The 22597-nt window shown below is 52.5% G+C and overlaps 1 protein-coding gene across 1 annotated transcript; it reads right to left on the bottom strand.

The window, feature by feature from the left end:
- Positions 1-5906: 5906 nt before the first annotated feature.
- Positions 5907-22591, bottom strand: SEC61A1 (SEC61 translocon subunit alpha 1). Its single transcript, XM_086697278.1, has 12 exons — positions 22416-22591; positions 22088-22155; positions 19068-19133; positions 18900-18978; positions 17807-17938; positions 16014-16123; positions 15565-15718; positions 11830-11990; positions 10401-10598; positions 9937-10128; positions 9471-9547; positions 5907-8023 (listed from the first exon to the last, which is right to left on the bottom strand). The coding sequence occupies exons 1-12, from the start codon at positions 22420-22422 to the stop codon at positions 7837-7839; spliced, it is 1431 nt and encodes a 476-aa protein (XP_086553404.1). The 5' UTR covers positions 22423-22591; the 3' UTR covers positions 5907-7836.
- Between the last annotated feature and the right edge of the window lie 6 nt (positions 22592-22597).

The raw sequence follows: 22597 nt of genomic DNA, 5'->3' as shown, positions 1-22597 counted from the left end.
TGAGGGATCCCGGTCAGGCGACAGGTGGGAGTCCGGAGCATCTGGGTCTGGGGGCATGATGCACAGGGATGTGTTTTTGATTGGGTTAGGCCCTTGGTCCCGATGAGGGTGGTCCCTTCTGGTCCTTGAGCTTTGGCTTCCGCATCTATGAGATGGGGGCAGCCGTGTCCCATCGATGGATGTGGGGACACGGTGAAGTGATGTGTGGCTGCATCGGGCGCTCCAGGTAAGTAAAATTCAGAAGGAGCGCCGGATCCCTCCCTATCTCCTGGGAGAAGAGAAGGTCACGGTTTTGCCCAACGGGAGGCAGAAGCTGGCTAGGCTCTGCCCCTCCCTATCTGAGGAGCAGGCCCTTGGCAAGGCCTAGAAATCCCAGGTGGCTGGACTCTTCTGTTAGGCCCAGAAGGACAAGCCCTGCTCAGGGCTCTGGAAACCTGCAAAGGCAGGAGCTTTTTCCTCAGTGTTCACAACTTCCCGAAGCCTGTGCTGCCCCTCACTGGGCCCCTGGGCCCTGCACCCCCAGAGGCCCAGCCAGGGCTGGAGCAGCCAGAGGGCAGAAATGGCTGCCTCCTGATTCCAGCCAAGCACTGGCGGCTGTCAGGACAGTTCAGCCCTCCCTTTTGGTCTCTGGGAGGCCGCGTAGTCCAGAGGCAGAGCAGGGTCCACCTGGGCGCACCTGCTCGGCGCTCCCCACTCCACACCCCTCCCCCCTCCCATTTATCCCGCGGCCAGCAGCCCCCTAGGGACCAGCCGGAGGCCCGGGCAGGGTCACCGGGCAGCCCAGGGTGCGGGGAGAGGCGCGCAGCAGGGCCGGGTGGTGGGGAAGGGGTGGGCCGGCCGCGGGGGCTGGCTGTCGGCCCGGCTGGCCCTGTCGCCCCTCCCCGTCACTCGGCGGCAGGCGCGGTGATTAATGGCCGGGCCGCGCCGCCCGTGCCGCCATCAGCGCGCGTCTGGGCGGCGATGGATGCGGCTGTCAGGCCGGCCCGGCCCGCGCTGACCCCCGGCCCCGGCCCGGCGCGATCAATGGGCGGCGCGCGGCGGGCGGCGGCTGGGCCGGCGCGATAAGATGGGCCGATGGGCGCCCGCCGATTGCCCGCTCCGTCACCCGCCGTCACCGTCCCCGTCACGCCGCCCGCGCGCAGATCGGCGCCGTCAGCGCCGCGTGATTAATGGGGACGCGGGCAGCGGCGGGGAGGGCGCCAGGGCGCGGGCGCGCGGACCCCGCAGCGGAGGGACGCGCCGGCGGCGGGGGTGCCCCCAGGGGCCCGCCAAGCCCGCCGTGCCACCTGCGGCGGCCTCGCGCACAGCACACCGCCCTCTCACATTGGGGCACAGGGGTCACCGAGGGGGTGGCGGAGTGCGGGTCTGACAGCGAAGGGAGGGCCGAGAGTAGGGGGGACAGCTAATGTGACCTCTGCTCCCAGACTCCTCCAGGCCTCCGCCACCAGGGCCACCAGCCTCCTGGGCCTTTGCAGGCCTGTCCCCACTGTCCCAGCCATCTTTGGAAACTCCAGACCTGAACCAGTCAGCCCCTACTCAAAACCCTTTCATAGGTCCCCACGGCCCAGGGGACAGATCACAAGGATCGCGGGTGGTGTCCCGCCAGCTCCCTGGCCCCTGCCCTCTCGCCAGCCCTGCGTCTGTAGGGCACGCATCACCGCGCTCCCCTGCACGACACCCGCCTTCAGCTCGGCGTCCTGGGTTCACCCCGTCTGCCCCGCCCGTGCCACACCAGGTGACTGAGAAGAGCCTGCGGACCGCCAGCGCCAAAGTCCACAGATGCGCACCGAGGTGATCCGTCCCAAGGCCTCTGCTGGGGAAAGAGCCAGGCTGCCTGGGACAGTCAGCCTCGGAGACAGACGCCAGCCTACCCACCCCTTGACAAACTGACAGAAAGGAGCCGTAAGTCAGGTGCTCAGGCAGGCGTCTGGAGGGCTTCCCAGAGGAAGCGACGGGAGCGCAGGGGAGGCCAGCGGCCCCAGGCCGGGATGGGGGAGAGGCGGGTAGTAGGCGGGAAGCCCTGGTGGCTGAGCACAGCGCGGGCGAGGCGAGGGGAAGGGCGAGGGGCCCGGCTGCGGCCTATCCGGTGGGCGGCGGTGTCCCAGAGGCGAGCGACTGCGAGGACAGTGCCAGTCCCTCTCCCTTGTCGCTTCCCGGGGGTCTTGACCGCCTCCCCACGGCGGCGCGGAGCCCGTGACTGCGAAGCCACAGCGCCCCCGCGCGGTCAGAAACGCACAGCGCCTGCCTCCCGTGTGCCCACCCTGCTCCCAGCGCCCCGCCCGCGGGGCGTGGCCAAACCTGGTCTTAGGGTCTGAGATGAGAGCGGACCCTGAGCCTCTAAGCAGGCTCCCTGCAATGGAGGCTGAGGCCAGGCCGACTCCAACACGCTAGAGAAAAACAACGCTGTTCTGGTTTTTCTCACCATAGATCAGCTCTGCCTGCTCTCGGACTTAAAAATGGGGTCGTACTTAAAAGCGTGGATGCATTCTCTTGTGACTCGTTTGAGTCCGCTTCAAACAGATCCACGCTTCTGAGATTCGTGCAGGCTGTGCTATCACTGTTCTTTTGATTCCTGGAGATGCCACTGTATGAGTGTACTACTGTTTCCTCGTCCACCTACCTGCCGTTGGCTGTTTGGCCCAATCTTACATTTCAGCTACTATGAATCAGCTGTGATGAACATTAAAAAAAAAAAAAAAAGTTGCCTTTAATTCTCTTTTCCAATGTTCAGCAAATATATTCTCACAAAATAGTGAATGGCAGTACAGAACGTGCATGTGATGTATATAGTCTTTTTATTTTTTAAAATATATGTATTTTTTTGAGAGTGAGAAAGCAGGATGGGGGGGGGGGTTGCAGAGGGAGAGAGAGGGGGAGAGTCCCAAGCAGGTTTCATGTCCAGCATGAAGCCTGACACAGGGCTTGATCTCACGAAAGTGAGATCATGACTTGAGCTGAAATCCAGGTCAGATGCTGAACAGACTGAGCCACCCAGGCGCCCCTGATTGTTTTATTTTTAAGTAGTCTCTGCACCTAATGTGCTTGAATTAACCCAGAGATCAAGAGTCGCATGCTCTACCGACTGGGCCAGCCAGGTGCCCCAGACATTCTTGCATAAAAGTCTTTGTGTAGACATAGATTTTTATGTCTCTTGCATAAATACCCGGGAGTGGAGCAGCTGGGTGCAGATTCATGAGAAATTGCTAGACCTGTTCCTGATGCCCAGTGTGTTTTTTAACCCCCCACCAACCTTTAAAAAAGTTTATTATTTATTTTTGAGAGATAGCGAGCATAAGTGGGAGGGGGCAGAGAGACAGAGAGGGGGAAACAGAGGATCCAAGCTGACAGCAGAGGCTCAAACTCTACAGGGCTCAAACTGTCGAACCTGGAGACATGACCTGAGCCGAAGTCAGACGCTTAGCCAACGGAGCCACCCAGACGCTCCACCCCTGACCCAACTTTTAGAATACAAATAGTGACATATGCTACTGCTGCTTCTAGGGTTTTTTTTTTTCTCCCTCAACGGCACATCTTGGAGATTCCTCTAAGACCATATATAGACTTTTCTCCTAGCTCCGTTCCACGGGAGGGAGGGGCTGTAATTTATCCAGTCCCATTCCGATGGGCATTCCAAGGTTTCTAGCTTCATTGAGCTGGGCTTTGAAGGATGAACAGGAGTTTGTCAGGCAGACAAAAACTGAGGGAAACTGGGGAGAGCCCAGAAGCTAGGCAGATGTTGCAGAACCTGTCACTGGGGGGGTGAGCTTTCTGAGCATAGAATCAACCCCTGCCCCCATTTACCCCCGGGGGCTCGATAATGTGCTTCAAATGGAAAGGAGTGGGCGATGTGGACGTGTGCCGGCCAAAGGTTCTGGAGCAGGGTGATGGAAAGTCCCAGAAAGTTTGGGGCAGTGGGGCAAGGTGGGCATCGCCACCAGGGGGCACTCCTGGGACTCTCCAAACCAGGTACTGGTGGATATTATAGTTCGTACTAGGGCTTTTGCTGAGCCTTGGACAGGGGTCACCTGCCCACCCCTGGGGCCTCATGTCGGGAATCTGTGCTCTTCCCTAGGAAATGGCTATCCTCTTGGGGCAGAGACAGGATGCTCACCTGTCTTCCCCACTATACACGGGCTTCTTGGCCCAGCCAAGGGCAGGGTCTGCACAGGTTCCCAGCAGGGGGAAGCTCCCAGGAGCGCAGCAGGTTTCCCGAAGCCCCCCATCCCTGGTTCCAACTATGCCCCTTGCAGAGGAACCCACAGGCGGGCAGGCCCAGCAGCCAAGCAGGAACTTGGGGCAAGAACGGCGCCTTGGGCTTTCAGTCTTGGCTCTGCCACAGAGTGGCCGTGTGGCTTCGGATCACACTCTATTTCCCTGGGCTCAGTTTCTGCACCAAATGGGGCAAACTGTTTCTCTCCCTCCCAGGCCTTGACCGGGTCGGGGGGCAGCGAATGAGATCACGTGTAAGGGGGCTAGCACAGCACCAGCCCCACAGGGAAAAGAAGAGAAGGCGTTACCAGGCGGTTAGAAGGAGGCGCTGCTGGACAGTTCCTGGCACAAGGGTCCCGCCTGGCGTCACGTGAGCCGAGGCAGAGCCTGACACCCCGAGCCACATACACGGCTGCTCCAACATGGGCTCCGCTTGTTTGGCTCCCAGGTTGAGGCCGGTCTGGTCACAGGCCCAGCCAAATTGCCCAGGCAGCGAGAGAGGGTGCGGTGCCTCTCTGGGGGCGGGAGCTTCTCTGACTTGAGTTTCTGGATGTCACAGCTGGGGACCCTACCTGCTTGCCTGGCTCCCATCGGGGGTCTCAGCCCATTCCGGCAGCCAGCAGTCTGGAGGGAGCACAGGGCAGGTTGGCCACACACCCCATCTTGGGCGCAGCCTCAGCCCAGCTCTGACAGGGGGCTTCTGCAGGGTCAGGCTCCAACACCTGTCCCTCCAGGGGTCCCAGAGGGACATCCTGCCCTGGCCCAAGCCCATCTCAGAAATCAGAAGTTCTTTTTTTTTTTTTTTTAAAGTAGGCTCCACATCCAGCGTGAAGCCCCATGTGGGGCTTGAACTCATGACCCAAAGATTAAGACCTGAGCTGGGATTGAGAGTTGGACACTTAACTGACTGAGCCACCCAGGTGCCCCAGAAATCGGTTTTCCAAGACAAAGTCTAAGGTTGTCCTTGGAACACTGAGGCTGGAGCCCAGCTAAGGAGAAAGGGTCCTGCCCACCGGTCACTCAGGAGTCACTGAGGCAGCACCAGGCCGGTGGTGGTGGCAGAGGGTTCGGGGTGAGGCACCGTCCAGGAGAAGCTTGTCAGCTTCAAAACCAGGCAGGCAAGTGGGAAGTTTTCCTCTCACATCACCCTGGGAACATGCGCTATTCTCCTCAGGTGGAATCCCTCGGGAAGACTTCCACACGCCCATCCCAGGGGAGCAGTCATCATGTCGGCCCCCGCCATCTGCGTGATGCTGGGGTCCAGGACAGGATGGAGACCCTCCTGGCTTAGCTACAGGTCCGGCTGATCAGTGGCTGGATGTATAGCGATGTCTGCCGTCACAGCCTAGGGCAACGGTACCCCTTGGCCTGGACAGGGCGGGAGGGCGCTGCGTGGGTACAGCGTGATGGGCTGCGTTCACAGGGGTGACACCCGTCCACTCCCTCGCTTCCGGGAGAACCCGGCACTTCACCCGTGTTTCTCTTCATCAAAACCCTGGGCGTGCAGCTGACACACCCCCAGGAGAAGCATGTTTTCCAGGGGCTACGCCTGCCCGGGGAGGGACTTCCGTCTAGTGGAGACTGGGGCACCCTGTGCAAAACCAGGACTCAACCACGCCTCACACACACCCGAAGGGCACCCAGCTCTTCTCTCACCTGCCTTCCTGGGAACTGTAAACCAAGAGAACGTGACCAAGTGGCTTGTAAAAAGTTGGCTTTATTTGTCACTTATTCACCTTAACTCAGTTATGCCATTACGGCGTCCACAGTGACAGTCCCCTGGAAGCTGGGGTCGGCCCCCACCCACCATGATCATGGACCACAGAGCACGAGCCCCGCGGGGCCCCACCCACGAGGCGGGCGCTCCCAGCTTTGCCACGCACGGGCTCGCGCAGACTGTGCGTCGCGGGGAGGCATGGAGTCTCTGCTCAGGACTGGGTCTGACAAGGCCACGTGTGATATGGTGGTATGCCCTGGACTGGGGGTCGACAGACCTGCCGGGCCCATCCTGGTTCTGCCGCTGGCTTGCCGGGTGGCTTTAGGCAAGTCGCTTTTTGTCCCTCGGTCGGTTTGTTTCCTGGTTAGCGCTGCTAGTGAGGTCTCCTAGGACTCCGACTCAGACAGGCGCCGGCCCTGTCACCTCTGCTGAGTCGTGACCATGGCTCTGTGCTTCGAAGGCCGCTGTGTGCCTGCTGCTGGTGGGGCGTCTCCTTCCGCAGGGCCCCAGGTGCTCCCTTTTTAGAACCGGGGCGTCTTCCGGTGAGAACCCCTCAGGGTTGCGGTGCCCGACTCTGCTGTCCCTGCTGCCAAGCACAGCCTGTCCCCTGAGGAGCCTTCCTAAAGGCCTCAGAAAAGGTTCCAATTCCTAAAATCTAGGTCCTCTGTTACTGCAAACAGAACTTAATTTAGACATAATTGTGAGTCTTTTCATTCCAAACACACTGGAGCCACTTACAAAAAAACAAAACAAAACGAAACCCAAACACCAAAAAACCCGAAGCCCTCTGACCCGGATCTCATCATGGATCTGAGGCCCGAGTCTTCCTCTCTGCTGGGTGGTCCTGATGGAAGTCGACAGGAGACGGGTGGCATCTAGTCACTTACTTTACATGCATTTGGTCCCAGGCACAATTAAAAAAGTGCTAAAAACATGATAGGAAGTCCTCAGCCTAGAAGGCAGCGGTGCTGCGACAGCCAAGCTGCTGCCTTTCCACGTCTGTGTGCGTCTCCTAGGGGTGAGCGGGGGGCCCGTCCGGCGACAACCAGAAGGACTGGACAGACACACATCACTCCAAGGGACCTCTATGCAACGTCCACCTGGCTTGGGTCAGCCACAACGCCATAAAAGCTGGTGACTCCTGGCCCCGCTCGATCAGGGGACACAAACCGACTACAGACAGACATGGTGGAGCCAAGCCGACTCTGTGCTTTTCAGCCTCAAAGCCCGACTAGAACAGTCAATGAGAAGAGCCAACAGGCACATGCAGAAAAATTAACAGACGGCCCAAGAGCGTCTTCTGGAAAATCCATCCCTTTCTTTTGGAAGAAACTTGGTCCTAAAAAACTACTTATAAAAAAGGAAGACAATTGTGTCTTCCAGAAAAACAGTTTTAAGCCAGATATTCCCACCCCTGATTGTGAAAGGGACTCACTAGTGAGTCCTCCAGAAAACATGATTTGCTCTCAGCCTCGTGCCCTGTGGCCACGACGTAGACACTGCCACAGGGTTTGTGCTTCTAACCAACAGGACATTCCCTTGGTGGGGGAACAGCTCAGACCACTGCAGCCGCCTACGGCACTGAGCAGGTGCAAAGGTTACAACAAAAGTTACATGGACACTTGGGGACGGTCGCTTACCACCCCCACCTCTGGCAGTCAGCTCAATAAAACCTCAGTTCTACCGTTCTTTCTGCCAATGCCAGAATAAAAAGCAAAATTTCAAACTGGAAAAATTCTAGCACTTTACAAAGTGGAATGAAAGAATATGAAATTCAAAACCATTATTAAACAAAAGTCCCGGTGCCGTAGCAGCACTCCCTGTGATGAGCACCCCACGGTGAGGTCTCGCTGTTCCCTTCCCCCACAATTCCGTGCACGGCCCCTCTCCCTGGTCCGGGGAGACAGGGCTCAGAACAGAAGGGCCCCCATGCTGCCGACCTCGCTCTGCTCCTTCACGAAGATTTCAAAGTACTGGTAGATGATCGTGACCGCGAGCAAGATCCCGGTTCCAGACCCGATGGCGCCCAGGAAGTCGGCCAGGACGGAGAGGGCCCCGATGCACAGCCCGCCGAAGGCTGCGGCGGTGGGGATGTACCTGGGGAGCAGGGGGGCCGGTCAGCCACGTGGCACCATGCAGAGTCCCCCGGCCGGGCCATCCGACATGCCCACCTCTGATTCAAGACCCTGACTCCTTAGAGGCTACTCCACTACCTCCTTGAACCTTCACCTACGTCATGGCTTGTTGGTCTAGACTGGGGCTGTGCTGTCCAGTGAGTGCCGTATATGGCTCGTGAAACGGGACTAGTCCAGATCGAGATGGTAAAGGCCTCACGTGAGGTTTTGAAGACAAGAACATAAAATCTCAATATGCTTTTTCTTATGTTAACTGCAAGTTACAAAATGATATTCTGGACATAACTGGATTAAATAAAATATACCATGAAATTTCATTTCACCAGTTTCTTTTTAAGATATAGTCTACATACGACATTTTATTAGTTTCAGGTATATTCTTACTTTTTTCAGGTGGCCGCTAGAAAATTTAAAATTTCCCACGTGGCTTGCAACCTATTATGACCGAACAGTGACATCAATGCAGAGGGCTCAGAGAATTCTTAAAACTGCCCTGCTAGAGATCTGGAAACAATCCGACACTTGCAGCACTGGCTTCCCCTGTGGTTGCTTCCTTTAGGCGAGGTGAGCAAGCTACAGGCCACAGGACAAACCTTGTCGGCCACCTCATTCTGTGAACGGTTTTCCAGGAACACAGCCTCCTTCATTCGTGTACTGTGCACGGCTGCTTCCCAGAGGCATTGGAAGAAGTAAGAACTCAAAACAGAGGCTAATGGCTTGAAAAGCTTGAGATACCCGTGCAGCCCCCAGAGACAGCTCACACTGTAACCGCCTGTCTATGAAGAGGGGATGCGGACAGCACGGTGATGCGTAAGCACCCTAGGGGCCAGCCTGGAGCTTTCTCCAACCCCAAACCCCACACCCTCCTCCTGCAGCTGGTTACCGAGCACTGCAGCCAGCCTCTCCTCCACGTCCCCAAGTCCCTGCAGCACTCGGGACCCCATGCCGCCACGCTCACCCAAACTCCCACAGCGGCCTCTCAGTCAGCCTCACCTCCCTCTGGTGGGTCTGCCTCCAGCGCTGAGCTTCCTGAAGGGACCCGGGGTGCTGCCCCTTCCCTGTGCGGCCTTGTTAGCCTCACCTCCACCTTGGCCCTCATCTGCACTCAGATCATAAGCGGGGTCCCCGTGCCCCAGTGGCCAGCTCATCATCCTGTGACGGTGGGGCTGTGTGCCGCTGCCTTGCTCCCTGGTGGCTCCTTCTCCGAGGAGAGGGGCTACACGCACTTACTTTTTCTATTTCCGGTCTCCAGCAGCTGGCAAGCTCACAGTTACAGATGCAGGGGTCTTTCCTATCCCGTTACCCAAGGGTAAGAGTTAATAAACCCGAAGTCCCTAAGCCCGATCAGGATGCTGAGTGTGTAAGGAAACCACAAACACAGAGTCTGGGGACCTGGGGCCAGCACTCACCGATTGAGCTCATGGACCATGGAAGTCTCTCGGTGGCCCCTCATCACCATCTGCTGTTCCTTTAGCTGCTTTGCAACCTGCGTGACGCCCACCAAAGAGACAACGTTAAACTCTAAACTTGAAATTGAAGGGAAGGCAGCGGTCTCCTGGCGGCACTCGGCCCTCACCGCTTTCCGCTTCCACCCCCCTCAGCGCTCACACGGGTAACCCTGACACCTGCTGCAAAGGCGAATCCCACAGTTTGGCTCCAGCTTCCCAAACCAAGTGCTCATTTACTTTTGGGCTTTATCTCTGGCTATCAACGCTTCACAATTGTCCCGCAATAGGACGAGGGGTGTGCGGGCATTCACAGACCGCTCTCTCAGGAAGACATGAGGAGTGGATACTCTGTATGCCACTAAGGGGTGACGGCCACTGCTTCCCCATTTAACCGCTTGTCCAGCACCCTACTGTAACTTCTACTCACATCTTTGGCGGAGGAGCCCGAGACCTCAATCCAAGTTTTGGAGAAGAACGCACAAGAACCGAGCATGAACACTATGTACACCACGGCATGGACGGGGTCTTCTAGCACGGAGCCGAAAGACTCTGGAGGGGACAGGTAATAGCACAGGCCACCAACCGGATAAGCACGTGCGGGACCCCCGGAAGAAGTATCCTGGAAAGAATACGCGGAAAACCTATGGGTGCCACCTTGTCATACCTTAGCATCAAGACACAAATAGTTCCGAGCAGACGGAAGGCAGTTTTGCTCAAGTGCCCGCAGTGCGGTTCACGCACGGACAAGAAAATTTAACGCGCTGAATTTGTAAAAGGCACGATTAGGAAAAACCTCTGGGTGACATATTTGATCAAGAGCAAGACGCACGGACGCACACACTGCCACTTGCCACAGCACTGACACAGACTGCTTCGAGCAGCTGTACTTACAGACCAAGTGCCGAGGAGGCTGACCAGCAGGTTGCCACTGAAGCGGGCGGACAGCATCTGGGAGATGACGTACAGGTTGGACACCAGGGCGGACTGCAGGATGATGGGGATGTTGGAGGTGTAGAAGAGCTTGATAGGGTACGTGTTGTACTGGCCTCGGTACCGGGCCGACTTGATGGGCAGGTCCACGCGGAAGCCCTGAAGAGCCAAACAGAGCGAAATGGCCCTCAGAGCCTCATCCGGCCGGTTGCCCAGGACGGCCCGGCATGGCGCAACCGGGGACAGCCTCGAGAGAGCCGGCCCGGAGCATGGGTTCCGGGGCTCTTGTGGCCCTGCCTTACCCGCCTCCCCACCTGGGGGCACCTGAACAGAAGGTTCCTAGAAACACTGGCGTAAACACGCACCAAACCCCAGCAGACTGAAATAATCCCACTTTTGTCAAAAACCAAAGTCCAGCACGTCACATTCACCTCTCTGCAGGATTCAGAGAGAATCCAGAGAGACGTGCGCCTGAGTCCCAGGGGCGCCTCCCTCGCCTGTGCTTTCTGTGGCCACCACGGCCTCTGCCTCACTCTCCACAACAGCCTTTTAGGACATTTCTGATCATAAACAGAAAAGCTAAGCTCTCCTAGGAATTCAGCCTCTCCCTCTGAAACCCCTGAGAAGAGAAAGGGTTTCTTTTCTATTGTTTTCACAAACTCCCAGTGCCTAGAACAGGGCTCAGAATACATACGATTTCAAATAAAATGTTCACGCTCCAAGTGCAAGTAGTTGCCAAGCCCCCAGTAAGTCCACTTGTTAGTAACGAGGCTTCTAAGTCTCAGCTGAAGGACCAGAACTGTTAAGCCCTCAGAAAAAGCATTTGCCTGGTTTAAATACCCTTTCGACTGCTTCCTCAACTGTTGTCCCTCCTTATCAATAAATACCAGAATACAAAGCAGCCAATCAAAAAATAAAAAGATTAATCTGACCCCCAGCAGTTCAAGTCCCTCGTGCAGACGCGTGTGACACAGACTGATAATTTGGAAGGTAAGAGGAAGGCCTTTTCCAAGATGAGGCTACTGCCTGCAATTACTACACAGCCTTTGGGTAACACACAGACGAGGTTTTAGAGCTTGGTTACTTCTCATTTCCCGTGAACTAAGAACTTAAAGATAGATCTTCTCTGTCTGCTGACAGGCCCGACCCAAGGGAACACGGTTTCAGGAGCGTTCTGCCTAAACTGTGTTTAGCGCAGTCAAGTTCTGACTCAGTGGGAGGAACCTGTGCCGCTCACATGGAATGCGTGCCCTTCAAACGCCATCTCATTTCAGTGCGACGCAATGGGATGTGCGCCACCCCGGGGCGTGGATGGGGGACACGCACACCAAGGCGCTCTGAAACTTAAATGCAGTCCATCAAAACTCGCCGTGGCCGGATCTGGACGCACCTGGAAATAGATCACCACTGCAAAGACGAAGATGGTGGCGATCAGGTTCATGAGGTTGGGGAGATTCTGGCGGTAGAAGGCCTCTCGAAGGGCTCGGACCTTGTCAGTGCGTGTGGCCAGCAGATGGAACAGTGCGATGATGGCACCTTCGAATTCCATTCCTGTTGGCGAAGGAGAGGACGCATGTGGTAAAGAAACAAACCACCAACTCAATTTGGCTCTAAGGATCTTGGTAGCCAAAAAGAGTAAGCCCTACCATTCGCAGTGCCTGCTCCTATAACCACAGGGAGAGAGTTCTCTCACACCTCTCTCATCCTGTAACCTGCAGAAATGGGCCATTCTACCTTTTGACTTAACTGATCTCAAGTCTTTGACATATAGGAGTCAATGGCTGCCAGATGCCTGGCATGATGATTGATTACGAAATCACACCGGCAGGGTCTGCTGAACTCCCGCTGAAGGGGTCTCCACTGCAGAGTGGCCTCCCAGCTGTCAGATCCTCCTCCTGGAGACGCTGGCAGCACGAGGAGCAGGCTGGCCCTGACAAGGCGGGGCTCGGACTCTGCTCCCTACATGGACAGCTGAGCGGAAAGGACCACACGTGTGCCTACCACATGGCGGATCCAAATCCGAGTTCACGCCTTACCCTGAGAGGGTGTGGAAGGAGGCACCCGGTCACAGGGCCAAGAAACCAAGGCCCCGAGGCAGACTGAGCTTACCCAGACACCGAAGGAAAAGGAGCAAGCGTGGGCACCTGACCTGAGGAGCAGGCAGCACAGGGGCAAGTGAGAGGGCCTGGGTGCACAGGGCAGCAGCAAGGCCTAGGGGTGTATACGTTTTCAGGAAATTTATAAACTGAACACACAAAAGCTAACGCCAGAAACGGGAGCATTGCATTACTGTGACTGACCACTGCTGACCCAGGACAGTCTAACTATCCTGTGACAGACGTCTGGCACTCATGCACAAAGCTAGTGCCACATCCAGGCCACGGTCTCCGAGGACCGGTAGCGGGTACTGGGAACAGTGGCATGTGGTGCGCCTTGGTCCTGTGCTGCGACAGCGTTTGCTCAAGTTTCTGACGCGTGGTGACTGGTGCCACACGTCGCGTCTCCCTCTGGCTTCTCCTGGACTGTTCTGAGACGACACTTTAGGTCAACCATCTAATGGGCATCACCACTGACCTTCTGGATGTAGCTTCTATGGAAGCAACACTTGTTCCCAACTGTCAGGAATTCCTCCCCTCACCCTATGATGCCGTCCTCAGTCATGTGACTGGCCCATCTTCCTAGGGCACAGAGTTCAGGGATCTTAAAGCTGGAGCCAGGACAAGCGCGTACTTCACAGAGGACACTCCAGCTGCCCAGGAAAGGGGAACACCCTCTGCCCTCTGTCAATACTGCCCCACCCCCACACCTCTGATCTCAACTCTGACTCCTCTCCCCCTTCTTCATTCTGCGCCAGCTGACCTGGAACACCGGCTACATTCCCACCTGCTCGTTCCCTCCACGTGGGACATTCTTCCCCCACAGTCACGGGGCTCCCTCCCCTCTAAAGGACTTTGTTCCAACGGAGGGTGGGGAGGATGGACATGGTGGGGGTGGGGGAATCTTCTTGATCACCTAGACTAACCCTGCGACAACCCTGCTGGCATTTCCATCTTTTTCCTCTGCCTTGTTTTTCCCCAAGGTACCTGTCCCAACCCCTAACCTACACAGTACTCGGCTCACTTCATATTCCCAGTGCCTAGAACAGCGCCTGGTCCTTAATAGATGCCTGGCCAATACTTTTTCAGTGAAGGGTGATGCCAGGGTTAAGCTGTAGTTCTCCTAATTTTTAATACAATCATTTCTCAAAATTCGTTACCTGCTGAATCTCTGGGAACAAGACCGGGTTTCCAAGGGTGAAGTGTCACTTCGAGGGCACAGGCAGTTTTGTACCTGCATGGTCCCTGCTAATCCCATTTGTGCTGTCCCCACTTGCCCACGGAATGGCTATTCTCCCAGACCTGAGAGGGTCACAGTAAGTAACCTATTTCCATGTGCCCAACAGAGTTTCAGATGTGCTGCCGTGCTGCCTTCTCAGTCCTGTGACCTCTGTGACCTGTGCCCTCCTCCAGGGTCCAGTCCTCACGAACCCCCTCTCCTGTTCCCTTCACCCCATGGCTCCCACGGTGACACTCACCGCCCACACACGTGGCTGTGGAGTGACCCTTCCTGGCTGCATCGTCTCTCCAGCTCGGTCCCAAAACTACCAGCTGACAGCATGACAATTTTAAAACCAGAAACAAACCTGACTTTGCTTCACAATTTTCCATCACCCTCGAAAGAACCTCCATTGTCCCACCTCTTACACGCTGTTCTCCTCGTGCCCTCGCTCAATGTTTTCTACGACAGGTTGGCTCATCAAAGCTGAAGGACTAATTAGCTCCCTGGCTTTGCTCTCTGCCCATCTCCCCCAGTCCAGGGTGAATCATTCCTTCCACACCCCAACTCTCAGTGCCTCATGGCCTGCTCCTGAATAGAGGGTGGCACAGTGGCCCGAAAGCCCTGGCTGGTGGCTTCTACTATCCCTTCACCGTCCTGCCTTTTCACACCCATTCCTGAAAAACCCTGACCTCCTTCCCACCTTCCAGCTTCTCCTAATCTGCCCTGAATTTCCTAAAATTCCGGGAAGTGCCCAGGGAGGAATCAAGTCTGCTCCTGTCCACTCCTGAGGCCCTTCTGACATTTCCTATGTCCAGTTACACTCTTTTCCTTGTAATCTATGGGATGCAAGTGGCCCTCATTTGTCCAGGGACCTACTTTCAGTCTCACAAATGAGACCATGTGGTCTCTGGAGGCCAGGGACTGCTTCCAGCAGTCAGTTCAAAGAAAAATACTCAAATATGCATGAATATTGACTTCTCATGGGACTCTTCCGAGTGAACAGCATATTTAGTGATGAAAAAAACTTGATTTTCCTTTTCTAATAAGTCATACTTCCCTAAATGTTTAGAAAGTTTTGTTAAAAACACTGCCTATAACAAGATTTCCCTTCCTTATAGGTATAACATGGAACACCTACATGCGGTATGCACCTACTTTGAGCCACATATCACTGAGTTCATGTTATTTCTCACTTAATCTTGGCACCCATGGCCACTTACTACTACCAGCAACAGCCAGGATTTAAACCCCGGTGAGCTCCAAGTTCAGACCTTTCTCACAAAACTGCCCTTTGCATGACCAAGTGCAGTAATTTCATTTTTAAAAACATATTTTCTGTGAGCAACTACCAAAATACGTCAAGATGAATGTGTGTGGATGTGCTGTAACAACAGTGGAACTGGAAACAACCTCAGTGTCCATCAGAAAAAAACTGGTTATGACAAGTGTTGCTTTAGCTTCGCAACAGAAGTCCATACTGTGTTAAGGAAAATGAGCCAGAGCTATTTATTCCAGCATGGCAAATGTCCATGAAACGCTCACATGAAAAAGGCAAATTACGTATGTTTATGAGCACAAACCTATCTGTGTTTAAAAATTTCTACAGATAGAAGTTACTCTAAACCAAACCAAAGCAAACCAAACCAACGAAAACAACTCTGCAGATCCACAGAGAAAAATCAGAAGAGATGTACCTAAAACCGAAAATTTTTCCTTGGAAGGGGGGGGGGGGGACTACTGTTTCCTGCTTTGAGCACATTGGTACTTTTTACTGAACCCCATCCCCAGAGAAGGCCAGGGCCCTTACCTCGGCCGGTGTTCACAGTGGTGGGGCTGAACGCCTTCCACACAATGGTCTCGCAGATGTTAGTGGCAATGAAGAGGGAAATCCCAGAGCCCAGGCCGTACCCTTTTTGCAGAAGTTCATCCAAAAGTAAGACAATTAAGCCAGCGACGAAGAGCTGTGAAAATTAAAAAAAGAAAAAAAAAATTAAAAACCCAAACAGACTACGCACTTCTGTTCTTCATGGGCATAGTTCTCTCCTTCTGCAGTAACGGCCTTCCCCGATATAAATGCTAAAGGCAGAGTAGGCCTCGGAGAGTACAGCCTTCCTCTGGTGAACTCAGAAAGGCCAACACAGGGGCTCCGGCTTCCTCTCCTGCTTATTTTAGGCATGCCTCAGATTTGTCATGTGGGAAGTCTAAGTGCGTGTGAGGGACTACTCAAAAGGGGGCATATGTCAGAGTAGCAATTACCTGGATGGTGATTAACAGGCAGATTCCAGCACCCATCTCAGAAGGGTCTCCGTACATTCCTGTCATCACATACACGATGGACTGGCCGATAGTAATGATCATGCCGAATACTGGAAATGAAAAGAAAACGGTGTTCAAAGTGACATTGCATGGTCCAGGAGAGAACAGTTACTAAACACCATCTGTGTGCCAGGCACAGCGGAAGACGAAGGTGGAGAGGAAGAATATGGATACTGCCTGCAAGGAGATTGGTCCAGGAAACACTCAACAGCCCCATGGCCAAAGCACAAGGTAATTCAAATGCCTTCTAACAAAAGCACGCAGGCTCGTCAATTTCAGCTTCTCCTAAATTCACTTTCCTTTCAGTGATGGCAGGAGAAAAAGTTGAAACGTGACAAATCTAGTTCTTGATAAAAAGGTGTCGGGGAATCAGAGGAGATGACATCCAGAGACACCTGATTTGGTGATGGTGCTGACCTGAAGCACCTGAACTCAGGGTAGGTCGCTGGGGCTTGGGAGAGCTCCTTAACTGAAGTCCATGCCCGGGCCCTCTCCAGGCTCATCTGGGTCTGAGTCCAAAACACTGAATATTATTAACTCTGGGATAAAGTGACCCCTTCCCAGTTTGTAGGTCATGTGTTTTTTAAGGAAAAACTTCACAGTGCCATCAATTTAGTTACCGGGTTTCCTCTGCCACAAAGGTCTTCTGGCCTAAGACACTTTTCTTTTTGCATGCAGACGTGTTTGTTTCTTGTACCTCATGACACTCCATTGTTAGGCACAGTGGAATCCATTCGTTTTTATTGGTTCCACGAAACCAAATGGGTTTGGGACTCAATTTCCCTCTTCTGCTTAGTTTGCACATAAAAGACAATTTTATTTCAAAGTACCTATCAGATATAGTTTCCATTGGACTTTTTTAAAAGTGCCTAATAAAACTGAAGTCTTAAGACAGAAAAATTTCAAAAAATTGTCCAAGACTGAAGAGAAAACAGCTGGTTTGTACTTTTGAAAAATATTTACGTATATCCTTTTCAATCCTGATTTGTGTCTGAAACTGACATGTCTGAATTGGCTTAGTCTTTCTTGTTCAGTCACTTAACCTCCTAACTTAAGATCTGTAAAACATGCTGGTGTGGAAGAAAACACGGCTGCAGAGGAAACCGTAAACGTCGTTTCCTAGTTAACACATTCCACTTCAGAGGCTGAATGTGGTTAATTCTGAGGCCCACTCACTGTTACTAGTAACACGTTATTTGCCATAAAGCAAATACCAATATTCTGCTTACTTTTACAGATGAAAAAACTGAGACTTCAGAGCTGTCACCTAACTTTGTGCGAGGCCACAGAGCTAGGAAATAGCAGAGTTGGACTGAGAGGATCCTTTTCCCCTAAGTTCAATCCTTTCAAACTCCCAGAAGAAGGAAAACAACGCTTGTAGAATAACTACTGTGTGCCAGGCACTGAGAGAGGTTTTACACACACTGTTCAACTGAATTCTTACAACAGCTCTGAAGTATCTCCTTCGAAGTGGTTAAGTGGTAAGGAAGAGTGAGACCTCCAAGCCCCACTCCTTCCACTTGATCACATGGTGTCTGGGGCCTGTGACATTGCTCTCCCTTGCCTCATCCCACCCATCCAAGTGCTCTCTCTCACTAACAAAGCCTAACAAGGTGGTGGGCCGAGGAGGTTACCTCGTACAAAATTACCTGGTTTCTTTTTTGTAAACCTGTTTACAGAAAATTTGAATTCCCAACTACAGACATCTGAACGTTACTCAAAATCTCACTTACACTTTTGGGCTCCATTGAAGAGAGCTCGGTCTTTTGGGGTGTCACCGACTTCAATTATTTTGGCACCAGCCAAGAGCTGCATGATGAGGCCGGAGGTGACAATGGGAGAGATACCCAGCTCCATCAATGTGCCTTGAAGGAAGGGGGAGGCAAAACACAGCCAGTATGAGCTTGGAAAAGCAACCAATTATTAATAACTGAATGAACAAAATTCGACTGTGAACACCGTATACAATGTGTTTCAGTTTGCTAGCGGCAGTTAATTTCGAGAATAATCCCCCAATATCAATGATGAGAGTGTGATTCAATTCGTTCCATTCAGTCTGTCAGGCAACATCTTATTCTGTTTAGGAAGTCACGTGGCATTTAAACAGATGAATGCATTTGAATTCACCATAAACAGATTCATTCTGGCTTTACAGAGATAAGAAAGGTTCGTCTCTTCATCAGTTAATAAAAACAGGATAACATTCAAATAATTTCCAGAGTTTGGAAAGAAGGTCTGTACCACTGTATCTAGATGGGAATAAACGTCTACTTCCATTATGCTAAAATGAGCTACACTTCCAAGGAATTTGAACTTAATTTGAACTGTATTTAAAAAATGAATTAATCAAAAGCTGTATCAACATAAGTGTTCAAAATCCTCCCCCCATAGGTAATGGGTTCAAGTACACAAAACACCGTTACGTATTTTCTTTGACACATACATGTAACCTATACATACGAAAAAAAATGTTGCAGGGAAATAAATGACATATTCCAAAGAATGTTATCAAAACAGGAGAAAGACTGGTACAAATGTCGCCATTTCAGCTGTTTAAAACACATTCTAGTTCTTCCATGCTTTTTTATCCTCTACGACCTAAACTAATCTTGTTAGTACAGGTTTTGTGTTGCATTCAAATACAATTCCGAATGTGACATTAGGCCTCGGTGTGGAATTTGGCATTTGCTAAGGCTATTCAGCACAGCACGCCAACATTCTTCCCCAACGCCCTCTGAATTCCGCATAAAGCCAAAGCCTGTCATTTAACTGAGGGAGGCCAGGCAGGTCTACACTGCAGGGAAGTGCAGGTGGCCAGGGTCCTACCTCTGTTAGAGGCCAGAATCACTCTCATCCAATAGAAAGGGTCAGCTGAATCTGAAGACATGATTCCGAACAGGGGAATCTGGAAACAAGTGGAGAGAAGGAGTCAGCACACTTAGCCCCAGCCTGCTCTCATCCCCACTCCAATTCTGGGACGTGAGCTGTGCTTACCTGGCAGCATACTAAGAAGATAAAGAGGGTGATTGCGGTCCACAGCACTTTCTCCTTAAACTGAATCTGTAATGGAAGAAGACGAATTCAGGCAAGAAGGTATTTTCATAAGCAAATTAATAGAAGCGACCTCTACTCAGACCCCTTTCTTGGTTCACCAGACAAGTGAGCGCTGAACACTCCAAACTACGTGCCAAACATAAAACATAAGCACGTGTACTGCATGCTTTCTACGTACAAGACACTTATACAGAGACCTTCAGATGTACTATCTCATTTGATCCTCTTACCACATGGCATTATCGTCTTTATCGTATGAGAAAACAGTCTTAGGAAAGCTAATTTGTCCCAAATCCCACAGCTGAAGTGAGCTGGAGTGCAAAACCCGCGCTCTTAACCACCAGCATTGACACTTTAGGATTAGACCCAAGATCAAAGACTGTTGCGACAGAAAGGGATTCCGAAACCAGACACGCCTTTACAACCAGTGAACAATCAATTCTCATTCGAAAAGCTTTTGTAATTGATAAAATCTTGCAATTCTGTAGGTAACTAATTTGCAATTTGTGATCGTTCAACAGTGTATTTGCTATGAATTAAGTGTAAAACAGTGTAATAAACAATACTGGGGGGGAAGACACCTCTAACCTACTCACTGCCTACTAATGGCACCTATTTAAGACTTTTTCACATTTCCTTGGGTACACAGGTAGGACAGGTGACTATTAGGAATCATTTCATAGATAACTTGTAAGTATCATTAAAGAGTTTAGAACCCGCCACCCCAAGGTCCCTCTGGTACAAAGTAGTGGCAGCTTTTCCAGGTATTCTGCCTCTACAACTGCCTTCCCTAATACTTGCTGCCTATACTGCAAGAAAGGTTTCAAAGGGCTTGAAAAACACCATAACTACTGTGTGAGCTGAGGATTCTGATAGGGAAAATACTTTGCGAGCAACAGTGTTAAGTGAACAGAATTGTGTTCTGAAAACCTACTTTTCAACTGGAGGGGAAGAGAAGTCAAGCCTAAGTGAGCTCCGAGTCAGAGTCTGGCTCTCTGGTCTGAACAGAAGCTGCGGTCTTCCCGGACTACCCCTTTTGGCAGGCCCCAACGAGGCCGCAGCACAAAGGTGATGGGCATACAGTGTCTCACACTCCACATGAAGCTGAGCTGAATTCCCAGAACACTTCTTCCTCCTGAGAATGCTCCCTTGCCCACCTGGCACCTCACTGCACCAAGAAATTAGGCCAAGAAGGCGACATCCCTTCAGGCTAACTAGGAATGCAACATGTTTGTACTGAAATGATTCTTTAAGGAAAAAAAGAGTAGATAATTTTTAGAAGACTCCTCATTTTTTTTTAAATTTTTTTTTTTAACGTTTCTTTTTTGAGACAGAGAGAGACAGAGCACGAACGGGGGAGGGTCAGAGAGAGGGAGACACAGAATCCGAAACAGGCTCCAGGCTCTGAGCTGTCAGCACAGAGCCTGACGCGGGGCTCGAACTCACGGACCGCGAGATCATGACCTGAGCCGAAGTTGGCCGCTTAACCGACTGAGCCACCCAGGCGCCCCGACTCCTCATTTCTTAATAACCAAGTCTCCTCTCCTGGACGCAGCCAAATTCAACAGCAAAACTTCAAAAGCACTTATCCCAGTCCTAGCTACTTGACCTCTGAAATAGCCCCTTGAAACCTTGTCTCCTAGCCCACCCCACACACCGTCTATTGCAAGAGCCTCTAGACCACTCTCCTCTCTACCTACTTCCAGAGCAAGTTTCTAATCATCTGGCCCTTCCACTGCTCCCCACCATCTTTTATGTTCTAGCCATGTGGATCTATAGCTAACACCCTCCCACCTGCTCATCTTCCTGGTCTTTGCACACCATATGTTCCTTATGCCTGGAATTCCTTCTCCTCTCCTCAAAAAAACTTCTATTCTTCCACTAAAACCACCATCAGAAACCACATCTTCCTGATGTGGTTAATCCTTCCCGAGCCACTGCTACTCCTTGCACGTATTTCCACTGCTCCATCTACCACACTTACTCACAAGGCCAAGGATGGACAGCTTTTAAGAGGTTTGTGAAGGGTAGGTCCGAAGCTTGTTGGCCTCCAGAGCCATACCCTTTCTACTAGGCCAGGAGGGTGGGGTGGAGGGGACACCTTTACGTTCTGCCCCCTGAAGGCAGCACGCATATGGAGCACTCTTACACAAAATGATTATAAGTTAAGAAAAAAAAAAAAAAAAAAAGGAGACTCCAAGAGTAAGTGTCCACGCTGCTGTCAATTACACACACATACACGTGAATGCATGAGCAACAGTCTGAAAAGAATCTAAAAACAAAAATATTGCACTATTCATTCTTTTCAACGCAAAAATCTAAATAAAACTTTCTCATTGTTTAACAGCTTTACTAACAGTGGCCACACTCACTATCCTGGGCTGTCGCTGTGCAGGAGCAGAAATTCTGATAAAGGGTCTACATTTTTATCTTCTCTACATTTTATCTTTAACGTGTCTGCCGTAAAAAGTAGGGTTCCTAAAACGCCTTTTCCCTCCCTCAATACTGTGACAGTCTACATACAAACTCATCTATATGGGGAAAAGTGACCGCTCTTAGCCTCTTTTAGCACATGCATACTAAGATCTCCTAGGAAAACACCAACCATAAAGTGCTCCTGGTGGAGGTGAAGAAGGAAGGGTGGGTGACCCAGTCCGAGTATCCTGAGGCTTTTGAGGCCTTATACATTCACAGCCGAGATCCCTTTTTGGGACAGAGCAAACCGAAGGCTTTGTTCCCTAGAGATGCTCCAAATAAAGCACGACTTGATTTCGGTGCAAACTCCCACACAACCCGGTCACCTTTCAACAAAGCTCAGGAGTACACACAACTACACTCCAGGAGGAAGGAACAGGAGACAGAGTTTCCATCTGGCGTGTTGAAGCCATTTTTAATTGTACTGTAAACTTCAAGCGCCCAGTTTCACGAAACCTTCTTTGACGGCGATACGAGGAACTTACCTTCCTCTCCGGCTTCTGAATTTCCGGCAGGATGACACAGAAGGGCTTGATGACTTCCAGAAATTTGACTTTGATGGGAGAAACAAAAGCAGAGTTAGGGCACGTAAAAACCTCCTGTGCTCCCTGGGGAAGCCTTCCGCCCAGCACGAGTTGGAGCAGGGACTAGGGGAGCAGACCGCGCGCGGGGACCACCGAGGGGGCCAGGGGACGCGGGCCTCGTTCTGAGGGGACCCGGGAGGGCCCGGTGGGTGGGCGCTCGCCCGGACCGGTGAGGGGAAGGGCGATCTGATCCTTCCCGGCTTTGCCGCGGCTGCCCCGAGGGACTCACTCGCCATGGCGGCGGCTGTTCAGGCTCCGGGTCCCGCTTCTGCTCCGCTCCACTCCGAGTGAGGTGACACTGCCCGCGGCCCAGCCCGCTACGGAGCGCAGCACCTTCGCCGAGAGACACGTCAGTGCTAGCACCGCGGCGAGCGGCGCGGCGAGCGGCGCGGGGCGGGGCCGGGGGCGGGT

The sequence above is a fragment of the Puma concolor genome, chromosome A2, assembly GCF_028749965.1.
Source record: "Puma concolor isolate L17-30 chromosome A2, mPumCon1.1.hap2, whole genome shotgun sequence".
Lineage (NCBI taxonomy): Eukaryota > Metazoa > Chordata > Mammalia > Carnivora > Felidae > Puma > Puma concolor.
This window is presented reverse-complemented; position numbering and strand designations above follow the sequence as displayed.